Source organism: Lasioglossum baleicum, chromosome 10, assembly GCF_051020765.1.
Source record: "Lasioglossum baleicum chromosome 10, iyLasBale1, whole genome shotgun sequence".
NCBI classification, from domain to species: Eukaryota; Metazoa; Arthropoda; class Insecta; order Hymenoptera; family Halictidae; genus Lasioglossum; species Lasioglossum baleicum.
The window spans coordinates 7467529-7489683 of NC_134938.1; the positions used below are offsets into that span (position 1 = coordinate 7467529).

Consider the following 22155-nt stretch of genomic DNA (forward strand, 5'->3'; position numbering starts at 1 on the left):
CAGGCTGATTACAAAATAGTCTGATCAACACACGTCCTAAATGCTTTCCTCTCCCTGGAAAATCAATTTTTCATACAACCTTGGTCTGATATTGGGCGCTAATAAACAATGAAGCTTGATTTTACAGGGAAGGGGTTGCTTCAATCAGACCTCTTCTTTTTTAATCACCATGTACACGTTCTTTCCGTATATTAGCTTCGTCGAGCTGTCATCTATTTTTCGAATTTGGCGAGAAGCTTCTTTGATAACGCTTCCACGACGACAATACTGTATCCAGTGTAACAGTCTTAAGGTATTAAAAGCTGTATCGTTGCAAAAGTGGTTCGCAATTTCTGTAGAATATATGTGTACGTGATTTTTCAGCTGTCCCGAGTGTTCTGGATCGTTTCAGGACAAACATGCAGATAAGGTTTACCAAGCTGGAACAGTAGTTCATCCACATCTGATCTTTTTCAGGTGGTTTACCGGGAATCTTGGGTACACCGTGTACATTGAAAGCTCGGTTATGGTCGAAGTGGATCGTCTGAAGCACTCGTCGTCGTCGCGGAGAAAGCCTGGGGTCAACGTTGGAAGATTCGAGAGACAATATTTGTAGCAACGCGAAGCGACCGAATCACACTGGCGAAAAGTAAATTGAAAAGCTGAGAAATTGAGAAGCCAGCGATCCCGTTTAGTGTTTCATTTACTTACCCTGTAACCCTTTTCTACGGGGTGTCCCAAAGATATAGCACGTCCTTGAAAAGGGTGATTCGAAGTAGCTTTCTCCTCGGCGAAAATTTCCTGCGTGGCTTTCTTCGTTGATTTCTCGTGAACGAAGCTACGGAGAAAATTTTCGCAGAGGGGAAAGTTGCTTCGAACGACCTGGGCAACCGACAGAGAAAAGAGAGTCAAGTGTGTGCTCAGTGAAAGTGCAACAGAGACGTCGACCTTGTCCAGGGGCAAGCCTAAACGCTGTTCTTTTTTTCGGGATTGCAGATGCCGCGACGGAGAACAGTATGGCGGTCGAGGAGAACGCGGATCTGCCGGTGCAAGCGTGGAAGATACAGGAGCAGGGGCTGCCGTTCGCCGAGCTGAAGATACCGAAAGCGTACAATTACGTCGGGAAGAAGCCGCCAGGACAATTCGGATGCAGCAGATGCGGAAGATCGTACATGAGGAAGGACTCGCTCCAACGACACGTTCACTGGGAGTGCGGCAAGGAGCCAAAGTTCCAGTGTCCATTCTGCCCGCAACGCTGCAAGCGGAAAGCTCACTGGCTCAGACACATTCGCCGCCAGCACATCGACAAAATAGGGGACATGGAGTCCGACTTGTTGTCCTACACTCCGAAACTCGAGATCGACTAAGCTGAACATTCGTTCGAACGCTACTTCTCGTCCTCCGATTATACAGGACGTCTCATTTTAATCTCTCCGCGCAATCACGGTGGATCGAGTATTTCTCGAGATACGATTAACCCGTTGCTTATTATCACAGCAATTAGAATTTCTTCGTCCCTCGTGATCTCCTGAAAGAGAGGCAGAACCCTTAGCACTTAGTACCATTATTATTAAATATGGTATCTAAAATCCACATCCATAAAATGAATGAAATCATATAAAATGGAATTATTTCAGCTTCGAAGAAATGTTTAATTTTCCAGTTAAAACAGCTCCGAGTGCAAAGGGTTAATAACATTTCTGTTATTGGTCGCTCGTCATTTCAGTAGAATGGATTAATCTTGTGATAAACGAGGACGTTGTTTTTACGATTCGAATCCGGGTGCATGTAATAATTTGATTAATTATTTTTATATAATTCGACTCGCCAGCCACTGTAAATTGCTCGAAGGCTTAAAATGACACATTTTGTGTTCGAAAGGAATTTCACTCGGGGACTAAAACAATTTTCCGATTGATCAAAATGGTCCGAAACCTTTTCAGCTCCACCACATTGTAACGCCTGTGGTCCCAGAATTTGGGGGGGGGGGGGTAGAGGTAGAGTCGACGCAACGAGTTCCCGAAGCGTGTCGTTCGAAATTACCACGCGACACAATCTATTTTTTTAACTATAATTATACTAAGAACATTGCGCGCGTCTTGAAACGAGTAACAATCATGCAACACGCGTACTATAGCGTGAAAGCAGAGCTTGAGTGATCCACTGTATCGATTTTCTTTCTATGCGTGTTCAACCATTGTGCGTGCGTCTTTTTTTGCATTTTTTTTTTCTCGGCTATGTAGATAGATTAACAAACGTGCAAAAGCAAATACTCACTCCAACTGTCGATCGTACAAACGAGTGTCATATTTTGTTTGTTAAAAGGCGCGTCGCAAATTAATCGTAAGTCTTGTTTCCCTTCGATTCAAGAGCATCGACTGATATATTTATTTTATTACTGTGTACAACAATCTTACCATTTTAGTTTCATGTAACTACATTTGCGTTTTCTCTCACTAATTAGATAAGCTCTTTTCTCTTTGTTTTCTTTATTTTTTTTTTTTTAATGTAACACTTCGAATTCGACTACTTTCTTTTTTCTCTATCTATCTTCTCGATTGATAGGTTTCTAAACGAAGTGCCTTAAACGTAGATGTAATTCGATTGCCCAGACAATAAGTGCGATTTTTCTAAAAGCTGAACGAGCTAGCCTTACCTGCGAGAACAAAAAAAAAAGAAAAGTTAGAATAGTGGGAACATTGTCGGCGACGTTTATAATTCTACGGACGGTTCGAAGAAGCATTATGGTTCACTGAATGCGAGCTCTCGTTAAGACTGATCATGTCCGAACACAATCCTGCGTCTAGTATTAACGTTATATCTGCGACTAATATCGTGTTTCGTACGTTTTTTAATTGAATAAATTTGTCAGAAGACGAATTGTATCAGAATAACATTCATAAAAGAAAAAAAGAAAAAAAAAACATGAGCAACAACAAAAAATAAGAACGTGCATATATCTCACTGTCGCGTCTAATTACCACCGTATACATCATATACATACATACATATATTTTTTTTTATTTTTGTTTTTTATTTTAATTCTCCGGTTCTATGCCACCATCACTTATAAACAATTCCAATTTTCAGCCACGTTGAGAACGCCAATCGATCGACACGTCACGACGATTTCTAAGAATTTTTGTTTGTTTTCATTGAAATCTACCCCAGCGACAAGAATCCTTCTCGACGATTTCGCGAGAGTGTTCTTCGCCTTCAGCATTTTGCCCTCTACCACCACTTTTTCTTTCTGTCTCTCTCCCTGTCACTCTCTCTCTCTCTCTCTCTCTCTCATCTCTTTGAGAAAACTAGAACACTTTGTACATTGTTGCGGGAGCTGACGGTCGCCTCGGTGACGTTTCGTCTCGTCGAGTCGCAAGAGATGCAGTCGGACACTGTAAAACATGTTTGTAGAATGTGGGCTATCCCCACCCAGTCGACCAGCGCGAGAGGGGAATAGAGAGAGGGACGTATTCCCCTCTCGCGCTGGTCGGCCAATCGCGACAGACTGATCAGGTGACCGGAACGCGGTAGTGGGGGTAGCCGATTCTACAAATGAGTGCTATAAAGTGCTATAAAACGAGAAATTGTTGCAGAGATTGTTGCTAACGACCACAGTCTTCGCTGTATCTGTCGTCGCTCGACGAACGACGCTCGCATCGATCGCGACGGACTACTCGGTTGCGTTTCTTTCCGATTGCATTCTTTCTATTGAAAATTTTTCATTTTTTATTTCTCTCGTCGACATTAGGGGAAGTAGCATGCGCACTAACTCTTCTCGAAACTTGTACATAGAAACACGACTTTTATCGCTTGTGCTAGGAAGGGAACAGATGAACCGAATCAATATGAACATTGACAGACTGAAAATATATAGCTAGAGTATATACATGTATATCGATTAGGCGTTCTGTTTCCTTCGCTACGCACAGATACCGCTCCTTCTTCGTATGCGAAATTCATAGCTAGCTGCTTGGGGTTCGAAACTGTAGGGATTACAAAGAACGTGCATTGCTCTCTCCTCCTTTGAAAAGTAATCCATTTTCATCGCGTCGGTGTCCCGAGGAGGAATCGAGGAGTTCAACTGTCGATTCCTCCTCGACATCCACGTCTTTTTCAGGACCGTCGCGATAGGTATCTTGTGTTCTCAGGACAACCATAACACAATCTAGGACGACAAACTTCTAGGGGTGTGCGGGTACCTGAAAGTACGGGTGGACGAGCCTCGGGTCGGGTCGGGATCCCGAATTTGTAACCGAGGAGCAAATGAACAGTTCGAAATTCCTCCGTCTAATTCCACTGAAAAATTACAAAACTGTCAGATGATTGCATAAGTTCGTGCCCGCTTTTCGCAGATGTGGAGAACTGTACTGCACGGCGGAGTGTAAAAAGAAAAAGTCATATAGTTACCATTCTTTTCTACAATTAGAAAGTTTATCAGCACGTAAAGTGTATCAGATGATTGTGCCCGATTTGAAAATAAAATTCAGTGGGTTAAATTTGAAAGAGTAACAGAGCTTTAGTAATCCATTATATAGTCACTGTATAATTGATTACTAAAGCAGAAGCTTTCCTAATTGTAGAAAAGAACGGTGACTATACAATTGAGTTGTACTCTTTAAAATTTAACCCACTGAATTGTATTTTCAAATCTGTCACGAAGCTATCATCTGATATATTTTATGTCGATAAACTTTCGGGATTCCAACGCAACCCGAGCCCTTCCGGGTAGCCGCGCACCCTTGCAATCCTCACTTAGAGGATACCTTCGTTCCATTGAGTATCGAGCCAGCGAAGTCGCCTAACGAAACTGCCCAACGAATCCTTAGCGTCTAAGCCATCGTAAAGCCTAAGTTCGCTGTAGTATGAAACACCGGGGATCGGTACTGTCGACCCGTGTCTACGAGAACAAAACAAAACGAGCAGAGAAAAAAATACAAAAACACAAATCACGTCCCAGGATCTAAAAAAAAAAGACCGATCCTCTGTTGGTAGGGTAGAACACTAACTAATAAAGCCGTGAATCCTGTGTTCCAGCTGAGGACCTGAGCATCACCGGTCTAAAGTGGGCAGCAGCCTGGCAGAGATGGAGCGTGCCTTCGATCATGTGGCGATCCGGTGGTGGATTGGTCAAGGGGATTGGTTCTGGCTCTTCGAACCCGGAAGGGTTCAACTGTCCGGCCTGCGGTAGGGTGTACAAGCTGAAGAGCAGCCTGAGAAACCATCAGAAGTGGGAATGCGGCAAGGAGCCTCAATTCCAATGTCCCCATTGCGTCTACAGGGCGAAGCAGAAGATGCATATCGCGCGGCATATGGAACGGATGCACAAAGAGAAGATCTACAAGCAGGAGCTCGTCTAAAATGGCTGGGGATGATGATGGGAGGGGGTATGTGAGGTGCATGACTCGAGGGGACCGTCGAAGAAGCAAACTGGATCTGTTTCGCGCTCGGCTGACGTTCCTCAACGATCATTGAAACGGCCAGACCGAGAAACGGGGATGTTAATATGCGTGGAGAAGAGAGAGGGAGAGAGGTGAGGGATAGGGGTTGAAGTAGGACGAAGAGGACCGAAGGTAAAACAGCAACGATAACGATCGATTACCGATCAGGGGAAACAGTGAGACGCGAAGACGACGGGACGGGGCTAGATAGAGAGCGTGGGCAAAACTGCCAATCAATCCTCCTTACTCGATTTTGGATTCTATTTTTTTAACGTTTTTTAAGGTTTATTATTATTAATTATTAATTAACTATTTTTATTTTATTTTTTTTGCGTAACAAGATGTACCGCGTATGAACGAGGGAACGCGTCGATCTCCCGCTCGGGGCGATGTTTTTGGAATACCGAAGAACGCACGCGTTCACTCGAGACCCGCCCACCCGGGTGGGTCTAATCTCGCGTCAGTTTTTCTTTACTTCTGATCAAAGATCATCCTACGCGCGCGGACTCCGTTCGAAACGGTGTCCGCGGGACAGATGATCGCGCAAGCAAACAATTTTTTTTTCTTTTTTGTTTCTTTGTTTCTTGAAATGTGTTCGACGGATCCTTAGAGAAGCTAGGCGAGGCCTGAAACCGAATACGTATCCCTGGATAGAGTCGTTTTATATCGCGGCCCGCCCCGAGTCGGATTAAGACCGTCCGGTAAACCGGAGCTCTTCCATAGCAACCATTCTGGTCACACTGGTTCCATATTTTTAAACGGGCCAAGCCGTGCGCGTGTGGCTCACTGGGGACATCAAAAAGTATAACGAAAACGTAAGAAAGAGACACGAATTCAATTTTCAGAGAACCACTGCTCTATCATAGAGCTGGAACGTTCCTCGACCCGGCCCACGTGCTTCCTGTTGCTAAGAGACACGTATGTAGGCGAGCGAAACACACACACACACACACACTGATTCGCTCGTAGAAACGAAGATGATACTGCCAATTCTTTAATCGACCGCTGCACGGGTTCCCCCACCATCGACTACTCCATACTCCCCTCACGCCCATTCTCCTCAACCCCCTCCTACACTCCACAGGAGCAGGGAGGGGAGTCCCACCTAGTTCAGTCATAAATTCCGCAATCTAGTTTCCCACTAAAAATTAATTTATCTAATTTACTAATTTACCTACAAATAACATAAATTATTTCGGGGAAACTACCTGTTAACAGTTTCATTCCGTCAAACGTGCAAAACTGTAAACCTATTTTTATATTCCGTGTATTGTTAATGGTCAACCAATGAAAAAATTTGCAGCATTATCTTCATTGCCACGACACAAGCAGTGCACACTATCGCTCGCCACTGTATACTGACATATTCATATTCATACAGACACACACACGTGTACACAGGTACAGCAGACGTATAGAAACAAACACACGTTCATACTCATACCGCCAAACTCGTTTCAATATCGAGAAAAACATTTCGTTCCAACGTGTCAATCGATAACAAAATTTTTATGGACGCTGGTTCGATAGTTTCTCTCAACGAATTTCACCTATCTCCTGTTTTTTCGTTTCTTTTTTTGTTTTGCCGGGCCTTTTCGTAAAAGGCAGCCATTTTATTATATTCCTTGTCGTTGACTTCGCGCGACGAAACCAGAGAGAGGGTACAGTATTAAAGCACCGGGTTCACAAGAGACCCCGCGTCTTCTGCTTCTCGCTACAAATGCTTCCTTCCATTTCCGCAGAACCCTAACTAAGGGACTATAACACTATTTAAGCGCGTCACAGAGTCAGATATACGTACATGTATATGTATAACAGAGAGAATGCATAACCACTACGTACACGACTACACACTATTTTTAAATACCGCGGGGTATTCCTATAGCATTGTGATCGTCAGACTGCCAGATACACGAACCTAGTAGATTCCTATATCGATGCATTTAAGTATATATATTTATATTATATAATACGTATAATTAATGCTTTTTAATTAAGCGTCCTCGAGTTAAGATCCCACGCGTTTCTCTTCATACGATGATATTCTAACTCCTCCCCCCGCCCCATATCCCCTCACTACCAACTCTGCAGCCCCTCCCCCGCCCCTCGAAACCCTTCACTGCCGATATTATATCCTAGAAACACGTACAGCCAGGTCGATGGAACGTTCACAGCGACATATTTGTGTGCCGAACACGGGCGCTACACTTAACGCACACTTTCTCATCCCTTCAACGAGAGTATTTCTAACTGGAGCTCCGAAAATCGATTACGTTGAGACGGCCACGCCCACCAGGCGGAGCCTGGTCATACGTCATCGAATCTCGGAGAACCAGTTGCCCAGCCCTCTTGTATTCTATCCATTGTTCCGATAGAAAAATCGTATAATATATATATATATATTTGTATCAAAGAATTCTTTATCTCAGATTCACAAGAATTCGAAGTTTCGAGCCAAAGGAAATTTTCAAAGTGGCTTCCATAAGTACAAGTTGGTAAACTTATACAAACTCCGTTAGCATTACACTTACTAGTCGTGAACTAACACCCCTGTTAGTATTATATCGTTATTTTCAAATGGTTTAGAATCGTATTTATATACATAATATATTTTCGTAGGAACACACCGGATAGAATACATCGGCCTGCTCCTTTATCGTGGAAACGCCACGCAAAGTTCTTCCAGTTTAGGTCGCTGTATCGTCGCCTCTGCGTAGATCATTCTTCCGGGTTTTATTACTGTTTCTTTGGGCCATATTTCTAGCATTTGTCTATACACACGATCGAATCGAACGTGTAGAGACAGTGAGAGAAATAGAAGAAATCGTAAGAAATCGGGTCGAGTAGCTAAACTCAGGAAATTTCGGATTTTTAACTCTTCGTTGGAAACGTTAAACAATTTTCATATGTTGGAACGCAGATTAATCAACTCTCCAATCATTGTTTTACTTTGGATACTGTTTTAATAAAAATGTCTAGTTTTTTAACTCAACGGTTAAACATTATTTTTACATATTTTAGAAGTCTTTCAACGTTTTCCTAAACATTTTACATTGTCTGCAGACGAAGCAGAAGTTTCTTCATTTTTTACGTGTTTTAAAACAGTTTGAACATATTCCTGAAAATTTTACGTTGTCTACAGACGAAACAGAACGGATCAAAATTGTTTTTTTATTTTTACATGTTTTAAAACAGTCTCAACATATTCCTGAAAATTGTCTGCAGATGAAGCATGAAAATTGGTACACGTTAATAATTTCAAGTGCTCGGTTTAGTTATGTATGACGGCAGAGGATGCATTGTGGCGACCTATAGTTTCCTAGAAAATGAACAGACTTTCTAATACAAGCCGGGGCAACTGCTTCCCCGCCGTCGCTTCACGACCCCCACCACCAGTGCACCGGTTCCCCCACTATCAACTATTTCATGCTGCGCTTACCGTGCTTTGCCCCGCCTCCTCCTGCCCTCCACAGGGCAGGATGTGGTGGGGAGAGTCCAGAAGTGGGGAGAGGAGTCATGTTTGGCTGGCGAGCCGCAAGTTGCCCAGGCCTGTTCTAATAGACAACAACGAAACGAACTAAGTGGATCGATGATCGATGGATCGCCCGTGTTCGGCGAGTACCTGGCACCAGGTCCCGTATTCCTACGCCAAATACGCGCGCCACGGCCGCCCGACTTTCCATACTGTAGACAATATTTATGAGACAAGCTAAACTAAACTAAACTACTCGTAATTCATATTATACAGTGTAAGTATGCGCAACGTCTGACGCAAAACGAAGCGGTAGATTATAATTTCTTTCTTTCTCGTTAGGAGCCGCGCCAGCTCGCTCACACGCGTGCGTCCGCGGCCGAGTTCTCGATCGACATCGCTCGAATACCGATCTCTCTCATGAAAAATCCCTGAGGGTCTTCGAGAGATCGGGGTTCTTCATTTAAAAAAAAAAATAGGAAAAGGTATAACACACAATCTTGATACGCTTTAAGCGGAGAGGTCTCGATTCTCAAAACTGGTCACGCAAACACAGTAACGAGAAATACGATCGTCGACGATCAGATCGCCGATCGGAACAAAGTATTACGCACGCAATCGAAAGCAGGCCAAGATCAACTCACCTCCGTACGAGTGCAATAACTTAGAATCCGTCACTACTACGCTCTATCTGTTCGTCGACAACACATCTCCACTATAACCGTGGTGGAATCGGTTTGATCGAGAACTCGCTCGCCGACGATTTAATTCATTATCGTATACATTAGTAAGCGAACAAAATGGCTACTGTTTTCGAGTAGGGGAGCAGCGAACGAAAACGAGAGTGAGAGAGAGAGAGAGAGTATGGTGTCTTCTATATGTTTTTTTTCTTCTTAAACGATATAGATAACGCGCAATATAATTCGTAGTTTGGATATTATGAAACTATCACGTCGAACGTGAAAGAACAGACGCGGGTGATTTGACGGATTTTTTGGGAATATAGACGAGGGCTATATATACATATATATAGAGCGACGTCGACATGAAAGAGTGAATACGAAAGGAGAGGTTTACGATAAAACAAAAAAATACGTTTATGGATCGACTTGATACATAGTTACTGAATAACATTAATTGATAATAATACTGCCTCACGAGGCCTTGATGCGTGGCGACGGTCGCGACAAATGGGAATGGTCAGCTAGCCTAGAACGGGGACAAGATTTAAGGGGAGAAGGTAGAATCGGAATGAAGCCAACCGACCGCCGCCATTGACGGAGATTATTAGATTATTAGGTATGTAAGTACTATTAGATAGATCGTAGGTTTTAATGACTCCTTCATTTTTTGTATGTAAGTAAACAAGAAGATGAATAATGAACACAATAAGGAGAACCGGGGACCGCTTCGGCGTTACCCTGTACGACAGTGCTGGGTACGTTCGTTTCCCCCACCAATCTCTCGCATCTTCATTGCCCCGCCCTCAGTAGGCGGAGCGCGTCCTATCTCCATGGTAGCGGCGCTATGGTGGGGATCCGTCTTGCCTCGATCGAGGCAAACATGCTCAGCACTGTTGTACGAGAATCTGTGGTCGGCCGAGCCGGACGGATGTTGAACAGACATTGAAGGGATTTTCGGAGAGCTGTCTATAAACGGGGAATTTTGAAACAGGCGTGGGAGGAAGAGAGAGAGAGAGAGAGAGAGAGAGAGAGAGAGAGAGAGAGAGAGAGAGAGAGAGAGAGAGAGAGAGAGAGAGAGAGAGAGAGAGAGAGAGAGAACGAGTGAGAGCGACTGTTGTGAGAAAGAGAGAACGAGCGAAATAGAGAGCGTGAATGAGAGAGACAGCGTGTGAATGAGATATTTCGGTCGCCATCCAGGACGATAGTGATATAATAACAATCGTGATAGAACCCCGTTTGCCACGGGGTCAGACAACAACGGCCGAGATTGAATATATCTCACGGGACCGTTACATGGCACGCGTGGATCACTTTGAAACTTTATTTCGATGCGTTTGAAATACTCAGAATATTCCAGAAGAACATCTCAGCACCACGAGCTTTTCTTTCGAAGATCTTTGATAAGTCGAGAAACGTTTATATATCTTTTTATATTTGAATTAATGTTTAAGGAGAGGTGCTAGAATAATCTACTATTTGGAAATGAAAATTATGACCGGTGACGGACTTTCGGAAAGTTTCTCGTTCTCTTTGAAAAAATGAGTTTTCTTTTAGTGTTTAAAGGGTTTTGTTTTTCGTGCGAGTAGGAAAAAAGGATTCCTAAAGATTCGGAGGCGGCTGATGGTCCATGTGTGCCATTCGGAGAGTTTCGATGATCCTATTTCCTATCGAAGAAGCCTTCTGGTTCTCGTGTTTCTTTCTCTGATTTTTGTTCGATTGGTACACCGAACCGTCGCTCGTGTCGCTGTGCCAAGTTCTTCGAAGATTCCTCTTGCGAGCTGAGACTTCGTCTTTTCCTCGTTGATCCAGGCCCGTGCGTGCTGTTCGCAGGAATTCCGCTGTTACCAGGCTAGAGCAAACGTTTAGATGCCTCAAATAAACGACTATTTTTTTACCGAAGATCCACGGGATTTTTGTGCAAAATTTTCTGCATTTGTTGTAAAATGTACAGCGATTCGCGTAGCATTACATATGCGTAGTTGATAAATATGTATACACACATACATGTATAAAGGTGAAGCATCTAAAATATTCTAAAACATCCCTGCTATTGGTGATACATTTCTCTAGGACTCAAGGTCGTTCGAGATCACTGAGGACACATGGAGGTCAACTCGGTTTTCGTTTTTTAAATGGAATGCCATTTATGACAGAAATAAGAAGGTGTAATTTAAAACAGTAAAAACGTTAGATGAATTTAAAAATATTTATATTTTCAATCTATAAACGTATTAACGAAGAAAGTAAATTTCCATCTCGCTTCAATTTGTTGCTGTCTACCTATGATTTTTGAAATTTTATAGATGTGAAATGTTCCGTAATTGATTGGATACCGACATATTTAATAACGTAAACAATATTTTGAAGAATGGTACAGCAATTTAAAAAAACAAAGCTCTTTGCCAATAGCAGCTGAGTTGTTCCATGTTTCAGAGAATTGTGTAAACAATATTAACTAATAGCGGAGCTTAAGGGATTATCTAAATGTTTGCTCGGTACTATAGCGTACTATTTAGTAGGGAAGAGTGGTGCACAGTGTCCTTATACATAGAGAGCAATATTTTCGCTTGGAAGGCTCGAAAATTATTTTTCAATATATCTAGATAGCGGAGGGTTCGTCGATTCCGAGGAAAGGACCGCGAACAGCGCGGCGTTAGGATCGTCAGTAAACATTTTCCATCGAGTTCAATCGGACGAAGAGTTAGTACCTATTTGCGATACGTGTCCAATTACTCCTTTTTCCCCACAGTGGTTCTTCGTCACTGTTCTGCAACTAACCCTTGTGTGGTCAACTAAAATGTATAGATTATATAAAACCGTTCTGTATTTAACATGTTTGCACAAATTCTCATTATGAGACTATAAGTTCATATATTAGCAAGTAAAGAATGAACACTCAGAGAAATTTTGGAATATTTTTTAGAGAAACATTCACAAGTTGTGTGGAAAGCAATACAGTAAATGGGTACCCGGTTGACTACACAAGTTTCAGACTTGTTTCCTCTTGGTTCGATAGTTTCGCGCACGTATCAGCGGCTTGCACGCTCTCGCTTGATTCTTTTATAATTTTCGTCGGGAAAACGATCGATCGATCGATCGATGACGGCTATCAACGACGACGACGGTGGAATTTGAGACGTCGCGGCGACGATCGCTCGCGGAAACTCGTTTCTAGAAACAAATGTGCCTTCGGAACGTGTAAGAGAACGGACAGAAACGAACACGATCGTGAACGATTAAAACGAAAATCAACGACGAGGAGGAAAGGGAAAGCGAAAAGAAATTTTGAAAACGAGAAAAAAAAGAAGAAATGAAGAAAACGAAGCTACAGAAATGTATCGCGCGAACCGCGAGAAATTTGTGCCCGCCGTCAGTTTCAAAATCCTTTTTTTCTGAAACAACACTACAAAAAAAAAAGTATATATATATATTCTGAAAAGAAACGAAGATATAAATATATAAGATCGCGGTCGGGGGAACGAAGAATAGAAAAGAAGTATAGAATCTTTTTGTCGATGATAGGTAAGCAAATATATTATATATGTATACACATATATGTATATACATACATATAGAGATATATATACACATACGAGTACGAGAGTGTACTCTGTTACGGGTTCGTCTTCGTATTAATTATTACGGCTTTTTTTTAAATCAGGTCTAACTCGAGTCTTGCGCATTATTAATTGGGCTTATTAATCTTTTTTTTTTAATTATATTGTTTCTTTTTTCCTTATTTTTTGTAATTATGTTTTTATTGCGTTAACTGTTTATCGCGTTTCCTGCTAAGCGTTGAGGAGGTACATTTCAAATTGATCTATCGGTGACAACGCTATTTTTCGAAAATCAGTTTCGGCAGGGAACGTGTAAAATGGCGACACGCGGTGGATTTGAGCCGCGAGTCCTCAATCGATGGAATTCCTTGAATTTGCTTTATCTTTGGGTGCCGGTTTGGGATTGGGAACACTCTAACCGAAAACATATGAAAAATATATATATATAATTATTAAAAATAAAAATCATCGCTGAGATCGATGCAATTCGAAAACGTAACGGGACGACAGCTTTCGTGGGCGGCGAGGCGTTTAAAAAAAAAAGAGAAAACTGAGAAAACAACGCGAATTGCGACTGCGACAATTGGTGAGAGAACCAACGGAGAAATGTTTGATTTGCTTTTTCTACCTCTTTATAGCGAGACAATTCCTGCGACGCGTGACTATAGCGTTCACACTTCTGTTTGTTTTTTAGTTTTGTACGGGTAATCGGATGAGAAGATTGTTCCACGAGCTGGGTTTGTCGCGGTTGTTGGAATTGGAACATATTTTTATACCTGGCGGTCGATTCAAGTATCCGCGCAGAATTATTTCTTCGTGCGTTCGTACGATCAACAATTTAACGCCACTGCAGGGCAGTGCTGGGCCCTTTACACGCTTGTTTCCCCCACCACTCTTTCGCGTCTTCGTTGCCCCGCCCTAAGTGGGCGGAGCGACTGACATAGGGGATGAAGCAAATTATTCTTTTGCAAAATTCCCGTTTTTCCACCGAATTTCGTAGAAACTAAAATAACAGAAAAATTTTCATTGATTGAAAGATTCGTTCCGGTGAAATGAATTGTGTTTTAGAAATGATTGCACACGCACTAAGTGATTGAGCGAATTATTGCGACACCAAGTAACTTCTGTGTATTGTTAACGCTCCGGGAAATAATGAAAGCGTGCGCACTTGGATTGGACGCGCGTTTTGTCACGTGATGGACGGGGACTCGGCATTTTCAGATGTTTTACCGAGGACGAGTATCGCGATGTACTTTCGACGTCTCCACTTTTGTACCCTTTACCTCTCTGTTCGCAATTTCGTGTAATCCGGCAAGATGAGCAATCGATATTAGCGCGTGTTTACTTTTCTGGCACCGAATCGGCGGGTTTACGTCGAATCGACTCGTGCAGGGAGCCTCGAACGTAATTTCACTGCTCGCGGTAGCTTAGGGGAGCGCGCGTATATAGTGTGATATTTAGACGCTAAATTTTTTTAAGGTATAATAAGGTCTCCCACGAGAAACTCCACGTGCTCCGCTATATTCTCTTCTTTTTTTTCGAAAAACAAATAATTTTATGATCGGCGTTCGCGAAGGGATACCTATATTTATTCGGCGGTGTCATTATTATTATACGTATCTCTTTTTTTTTAAATTATTTCTCGAACGCGTATCTATTATCACGAGAGAATTATTCGAAATTTATGCTATTAAGAAAAGAATATTGTGAAAAAGCGGCGAGAGAAAGTGCAACAAAAAAAATAATTGAATATATATATTACGTTTGCTTCGCACAGTTTAGAATATCGAAATTTATTATATGCGAGACGATTGCTCGTTAAGTCTTTTATTTTTTTTTTATTATTATTATACATATATTATTCGTTCGAGGCGAAATTAGAACATCAATTAGGCTCGTGTGGTTTCTCCGATGGCCGATTTATTCTATTTGTTTCGTGGCACATGTTCGAAGAGAGAGAGAGAGAGATTTGGTGTTTGCGGGGATGATTGAGAGCGAATTGTGTGTGCGAAAAAATGTGTTTTGAACGAGAACGAATGAGATCGAATGTTGAGGGAGAGGTTAGAGAGCCGGGAGAAGGGAATAAACTTGAAAACGAGGATTGGTACCTTATCTGGGGGCCATTGTTGGCGTCAGGGAGACATAAAGATCAACTCTGTTCCTTAAAATGTGTTTCATGACGTGTGTTGCATTTTTTAATTTTTATAGGCAAACTTTTAAGAAAGCGGAAACAAACAAAATATCATTTTCAGTGGTAGTAGCCTTCACACAGATCTGATATAAATAAAAATCGTATTAAATTCTGTGGAATTATATACTCTATCAATTTTGAAAATTCTCAGAAGCCATAAATGCATCTATCTAATAATGTAAACAATATACTAAATAATGATACAGCAATTTTTAGTGACTCCTCAGAGTCAACACTCGAGTGCTAAGGGTTAAAAAAGCAGAGGTGAACTTCGTGCCTCTAGTTTCCAAAATCTCACAGCCTGGGTCGAATATCATTGTTTTTAGTATTTTCCAGTAATCCTGTGCACTCGGAGCAATTTTAAATTCAGTGATTTTTGAAATTTTATGGATATGACATTGGTATAATACCTCGAACGAAACTTAAAGCGAATCTTGATGCATTTATGATTTATACAAATTTTCAAAAAATGCTGAAGTATCACATTTAACAGATCTCATTGTCAGTACGATTTTTATTTATTTTGGACGTACAAATGTTATTACCAATGAAAATATGTAGTACCACTTTCCTAAGATTTGACTACAAAAATTGAAAACTGCGTAAACATCCGCAGTCTATCGATTAGATGCCAACGTATCTAATACTGTAAACAATATTCTAAATAATGGTACAGCAATTTTTCGTGGCTCCTCAGAGACACCACTCGAGTGCTAAGGGTTAAAAAGGCAGAGTTGAACTTCGTGTCTCCTTGACGCGACTTTCTTCTTCAAAGGCACGCCCGCCGATAAAGTATGAAGAATCGTGAACGTGTCGAGGAGAACCATTTCTTCTGGATTTTCCAGAAGCAAACAGAAGAATTCGAAAGTGATGCGAAACAGGATCGTGGTCCAACGAAAACCGATCGAAGTCCTTCGACGGGTCGCGTCAGAAGAACAGGGCGGATATTTAGGTGATAAGGAGAGTAAAACTAAAATATAAAATTTATATAGAAGATACTTATAGACAGGCAGCGTCGAAAACTTGCAGCAGCTCGAGCCACGAGCTGAGAACAGGCGAGTCGGACGAGACGCAAATTGGATGTTCGTTCTGTGTAACAGAAAAACGAATCCTTGCCGACGTCCTGCGAGCCACCCCGTACGAAAGAGAAATTTATTAATTATCATTATCTTTAGGATTTTCTTGTTTTTTTTCGTATTACAACGATCCGTACTTTTATCGTTAACCGCCCGGTGTTTTGCGAGTCTAGTTAAGCGAAGATACAATGGGGGTTGAAAAGATTGGCGATCAAGGAACATCCGCGATTTCCTTTTCGCACGACAAAAAAAAAGAAGAAACGCGTACTATATACATATATATTATATACATATATCGTACTATAATCGTACTATAAAAAATTTTTCAGCGAGAAGTCCGCAGTCAGGCACTGCGACAGATTTTTATCGAAATTCGTTGGCGTTGTTGACAATTCTAAAAACGAGTCGTTTCGAATTTTAATGCGATTAGCTTTCTTGGACCACGGTCTCGCGATCAACGTGATCGATCGATGAGAACGCTACAGCGAGAGAACGATTTTTAACGAACATCCAGAAACAGCGGTGGAGGGAGAGGGGGGGCAGGGGAGGTGAAAGGTAACGGATTAACATGATGTTCGATCACTAGGCCCAAACTAAGACAATTATATATATATATACATATATACATACCCGTTAGGGAGTCGTTTCGTAGCTTATTCGCGCAGCGAGCGAACGTTCGGGAGGGATGATGATGTCTTGACAAAAAAGAAGAACAAGAAAAAAGAGAAAACAAAACGATCGGGGGTGATTAACCGAGGGAAAAGACGTAGCTTTTTTGAACCGAGAGAGCCTTGTGTTAAGTGCCTTCAAGTACGACTTAGAATTTAGGATAGATGAAACGAAAAGAAAAGAGAAAAGAAAACAAGAGGCGCTGGGCGCATCCAGCTATGAACGAATTTTTACGGTATTATTAGCCGGGTGTCGCGGATCGAGAGACGAACAATCGCACAGCTCCAATGAATTGCCAGGCCCTCGAAAATTTGTGCGGACGAAGAAACTTGTCAACAGATATTTTAATGTCACAGATGATTGCATAAGTGCGTGCCCGATTTCAAAATCAAACTGAATGGTTCAATTTTAAAGAATACAACTTTGTTAATCAACAATATAGTCACCATTCTTTTCTACAATTAGAAAAGAACAGTACAGTACAATTTGCGACATCTATGAAAATCGGGTACGAACTTATGCAATCATCTAATAAATCGGCCTTGGATCCGAGAATCGACGACGCGAATCGACTACCCCACTCTGCCACCTAGCGCGAGTCTGGAGCGCGATAGTGGGGGTAGTCCACGTGATCGATATAAGTAAGAGAGGGGCCGGCAGAAATTCACCGGAAACGAGACAGTGGCCGCAGACACCCGGCGGACATCTTGAGACCAGTGATATTTTTTTAGAAATTATTTATTTACGCCGAAGGAAGCAGAATTAAATCTCGATCACACTCGCCTTTATACTGCCAATATTATATCCGCTAAGAGACGTACTCATCTTCGTTGTCGATCCATATTATACAATTACATAGTGACACCACCACCACCACCATCCTTTAAACGCGTTTACATTTGTTCCTTTCTTTTGATCCTCGACTCCTGATACAACCGTAATGTGATTCCTCTTGCGCGTTTTTGTTTTTAATTTTTATTTCAATCTCTATATTTATTCCTTTCCTCCTCGCAACTTTTGTTCTTTTTCCCACACCATCCCCCCCTTTATCTTTTTATTATTTTTATTTCCTATATATCTGTATCTTCTCTTTTTTATTAAATGTCGAGTACACCGGTACTCGGGTTCCTCTACATTTTCCTTTGTTCGTTCGTTTTTTTTTTGTAATTAAAATAGAAGCAGTACAATTATCTGTAATAAATAATAGTGAATTTACCGAGCCGCGAGGCTGAGTAATATACAGGCCGTCTCAAAACAGGCGGTGCACTCCCACTCCAGCAGACGTTTCATCCGGCGGAAGGGGTACTGTGATTTTTCACAATGTTCCCGTCGCTCGGGATTGGACCGCGTGTTTTGGAGCGTCCTGTAAACAATCGACCGAGGGATCCTCTTATTCGAGCGAGCGTCCCATGGATCACAGGCGCAAACGTCCATCATGCTGAACCGTTCACCAGCGACAAAAGTATTAGTGGCGCCAACGAAATTCACCGCGCCTGCTCGAAGAGGATCCCGTGCTCGAGCTTAACTACGATATTCTTACAATTAGTACAAGCACAGTACTCGACTGTATAGAGAGAGAGGGAGAAAGAGAGAAAGTGTGAGAGAAAGCGAGCATGACCGATCGAGAGAAAGAGAGCGAGACAGAGATACGAATGAGTGTTGAATCGAGTGCGAGAATTGCGCGAACGTGTTTTGAGCAATGTTACATCGAAAGCATGTGAGCACAAGAGGCGGAAAGAATGGGGGGATTAATTGAAAAAAAAGAAGAAAACAGAAAAAGGTGTATAAACGAGGGAGAATGAGTGGGTTCGATTGAACGGGAGTGAACAGAGAGCACGTATAAAAAAAAGAAAAACGAAAAACAACTATGAAAAACTAACGCAACTTCCGCTCAGCGCCTCAACGCAAAACATACATTGTAATCGTAACTTCTTTGTCGCCATGTATTTGCCAACGAACGATGATTTATTAATTATTACATTTTTTTCCTCTCCATTTTATATTATTATTATTTAGAGAGCAATAATTATTAACGATGATACGCTACGATGATAATGATATTCTTTCTAGATCATTTGTTTTTGCTTTTATCCTTATTATTCCTCGCGACGACAATACGCATGCATGTTGGACACTGTACACACACACACAAAAACAGACACACACATGCACATGTACACAAGAGGGAGAAAAAAAAGAGCAAAAGAGAGTGAGAGAGAGAGAGAGAATGTACACAGCGCCGAGAACGCAATCGAAATATTGATGTACGCGTTGTCGTTCGCCGAGAATTCGAACAACACGGCCGCCATTTCGCGCGGCCCTGTGCGTTGGAGAACAAAATGGCGAGAGAAAAGCACAACACGAATGTGTCGCCGCCGTTCATTGGCTTCGATGAATCGCGGGAAGAAAAATAAGAAAGTCGCTTGCTTGTAAAAATTTCTTTGTGGAACAACCGGCCGGTCCATTGCGCGCGATCGGCATCCGGCATTTCGGTCGACGGGGCCTTTTTCTATACAAATCGTTTCTCGCTTGGCAAGAAATCCGAGACGGAAAGATTTCGCGCGCGTATCGACGGGCCGGTCGTTCGCCTCCTATTTTCTACCACTGTGCTTCCTTTTCATTTCTTTGTACACGTATCGTTTCGACTTTTCGAACATTCCAAAATGCTTGTTTCCCTCCTTCTTTTTTTTTTGTCAATTTGTAGAGAGCCTTGTATTCGATTTAGAGCAAAATAAAGTCTAGAAAGGCAAGTGCGCTGTGTTGTGTTCCCTGTGCTTCGGCGCTACCTCTTTCTCAAGGCTTCCCGGGGTTGGAACGCGAGGCTGAAGAAGGCGTCTGCGAGGACGAAGAGGTCGAAGAGGACGAAGAAGATCATGGTACGAAACGCCACATTTCCGTATACTGACCAGCTTCATTTTTCGCAGGTGTTCCGGGTGAGTCATCCCAGAAGATCATGTCCCCGCCATGAAGAGGCTGCTCCGCGATCCGAAGAAGTTCTTCATAAGGAAGAGTGTCGTTTAGCTGATCAGCTGTCAGTGACTTTAATTCGTCCGTTGCACCGCAAAAGTAAATCTAGACTGTACGTCATCGTTAGACAGCGGATTTGATGAATTTCTAACAGAAACCGGTGGGTGTAATTTGGAATAGTAAAAACATTAGAAGAATTTAAAAAAGGAAATCAATTTCTATCTCATTCCAGTTTGTTGCAAATCAGGTAGACCATTTTTATTTTGCGTAAAGATCCGCTGTCTAGTCATCATACACGAACATCATCATTAAGGGACTACCTGTGGCCTGGAAACTGGCTGCGTTTGAACTCGATCATTAACAATAGAATCTCTTAAGTTCCAGGTGTCTCCGCGACCGTGTTATTCAACCAGGAGATCAATCGAGGAGACCGATATCAGGAGGTACAGAAACCGTGAATGAACAAGATTACATCATTAGCGATCATGGCCGCAAAATCCGCGCGAGAATCCCGAGGATCTCCTCCGGCGAAGGACAGCCGAGAGATCCTGCTCGAGTAGAATCACCAAGAATAACAAACATCCCGGCCCCTTGTTACGATAGTTGATCGTCCCCCGTTGATCCTAATCCCGATGACATGCTCGTTGTTGCTAAGCTTGAGAACTTGAATGTTTTTCTTTTTTATCGCATGGCCCGCGCCGTTGTAAAGAGCAGTCGTGTTAAACGAGCGAACGACCTGCGTAGAGTGGCGTCGGAGATTGGGGAGCTACTAATCGACCTGGTCGAAACCTCTGTTTCGATTGTTCGCAGGTTTCTTCGCGAGCCTCGGTTGGAATTCGGACGGAACGAGACGCGTGCCTCGCGCAACCAGTGGCAGCGCCAATGCTAGCGCCAGTCAGGTGCCGGCGCCATTGACACCGCAACGACGCGCCCGACTCCATTGTCCATCCCGACACGGTTCTCGCAACACCAACACCAACAACAACCGACCGATCGGTAGCATCTCTGGGTCCGGTCACGATCGACGGCACAATTGCTCTCGCTGCGGGAAAAGCTACAAGAACGCGTACATACTGAAGAGACACTTGCTGTACGAATGCGGCAAGGCGCCATCCTTCAACTGCCCCCACTGCGCGTTCAGCTCCAAGTACGAGAGGAACTTGAAGGCGCACATCAACCACCGCCACGTGGTCCCACAACCGCCTCAATCTACCACCCCAGTTAACCAGAGGGCCTGAAGGAAGAAGAGTCCTCCTGCCTCCGGACGGAAGAACAGGCGAGCGAGGCTCAAAATCAACAGAGAATCGAGGAAACGTTAGATCTCTTCATTTCTTCGAGAATTTCTTTCGTTCCTCGCCTGGTGGGCGTTCACCTCTTGCCGCGGAAGCTTGATTGTGTTCATCGCTCAGTGTCGCCGGATCAAGACCCACTCTCCGCCTCCCCTCCTTCCGGCATAGAGCAGGACTCGGAATTACTTCAGGACTCCCCATGGCGATCCTAGTTCTCTTAGGCGCCACGAATACCAACTATGAGGAGGCCTAGCCTTCTAAAATCGGCCGTCGCGAGTAATTCCGAGCCCTGGCATAGAGGGAGTAGCCGTACTCCCCTCCACTTCCCCTTTCTGGCGACACTGCATTGATTTTTATACGTGTACAGATTTTTTACTATTCTTTGAAACGTTACCGGTGAAACCTTGACGAGTCTATGTTAGATGTTTATTTGTTATTCGCGATACTCACGTTCGTTAAATTGAGACTCAAATCTCTGGCGCTAGCCTGATTCTTTGTGCTTGGAAATAAGGTGAAGCTTATGCACCAGGTGAGAGAGGTTGAAATTAGGTAACTGGGTTTGATGATCCAGATTAAAGTTGGTTCTATGGTTGCGATCGAAGTGGCGCAGGTAGGGAGCAACTATTCATAACATCGGTGAGCAGAGCGTGCACTAATCTATAGAACGACTTCCTATCATTTCCAATCGGCAAACGACAGTCTCCGAAGTTGCTTCGATCCGGTGTGTATGAACAATTGAAAAAGATTAGTTAGCACCACTCTGTTATTTAACCCTTTCTCCATAGCTGGTGTTAGGAGCGAAAGGATTCTTCCAAGAAAATCGTTATTTTT

The 22155-nt window shown here is 42.8% G+C and overlaps 1 protein-coding gene across 1 annotated transcript; it reads left to right on the forward strand.

Moving 5' to 3' along the window:
- Nucleotides 1-486: 486 nt before the first annotated feature.
- LOC143212738 (longitudinals lacking protein-like) lies at nt 487-5016 on the forward strand. Its single transcript, XM_076431851.1, has 2 exons — nt 487-628; nt 976-5016. Exon 2 carries the CDS (start codon nt 996-998, stop codon nt 1344-1346), a length of 351 nt encoding a protein of 116 aa, XP_076287966.1. The 5' UTR covers nt 487-628; nt 976-995; the 3' UTR covers nt 1347-5016.
- Nucleotides 5017-22155: the final 17139 nt, after the last annotated feature.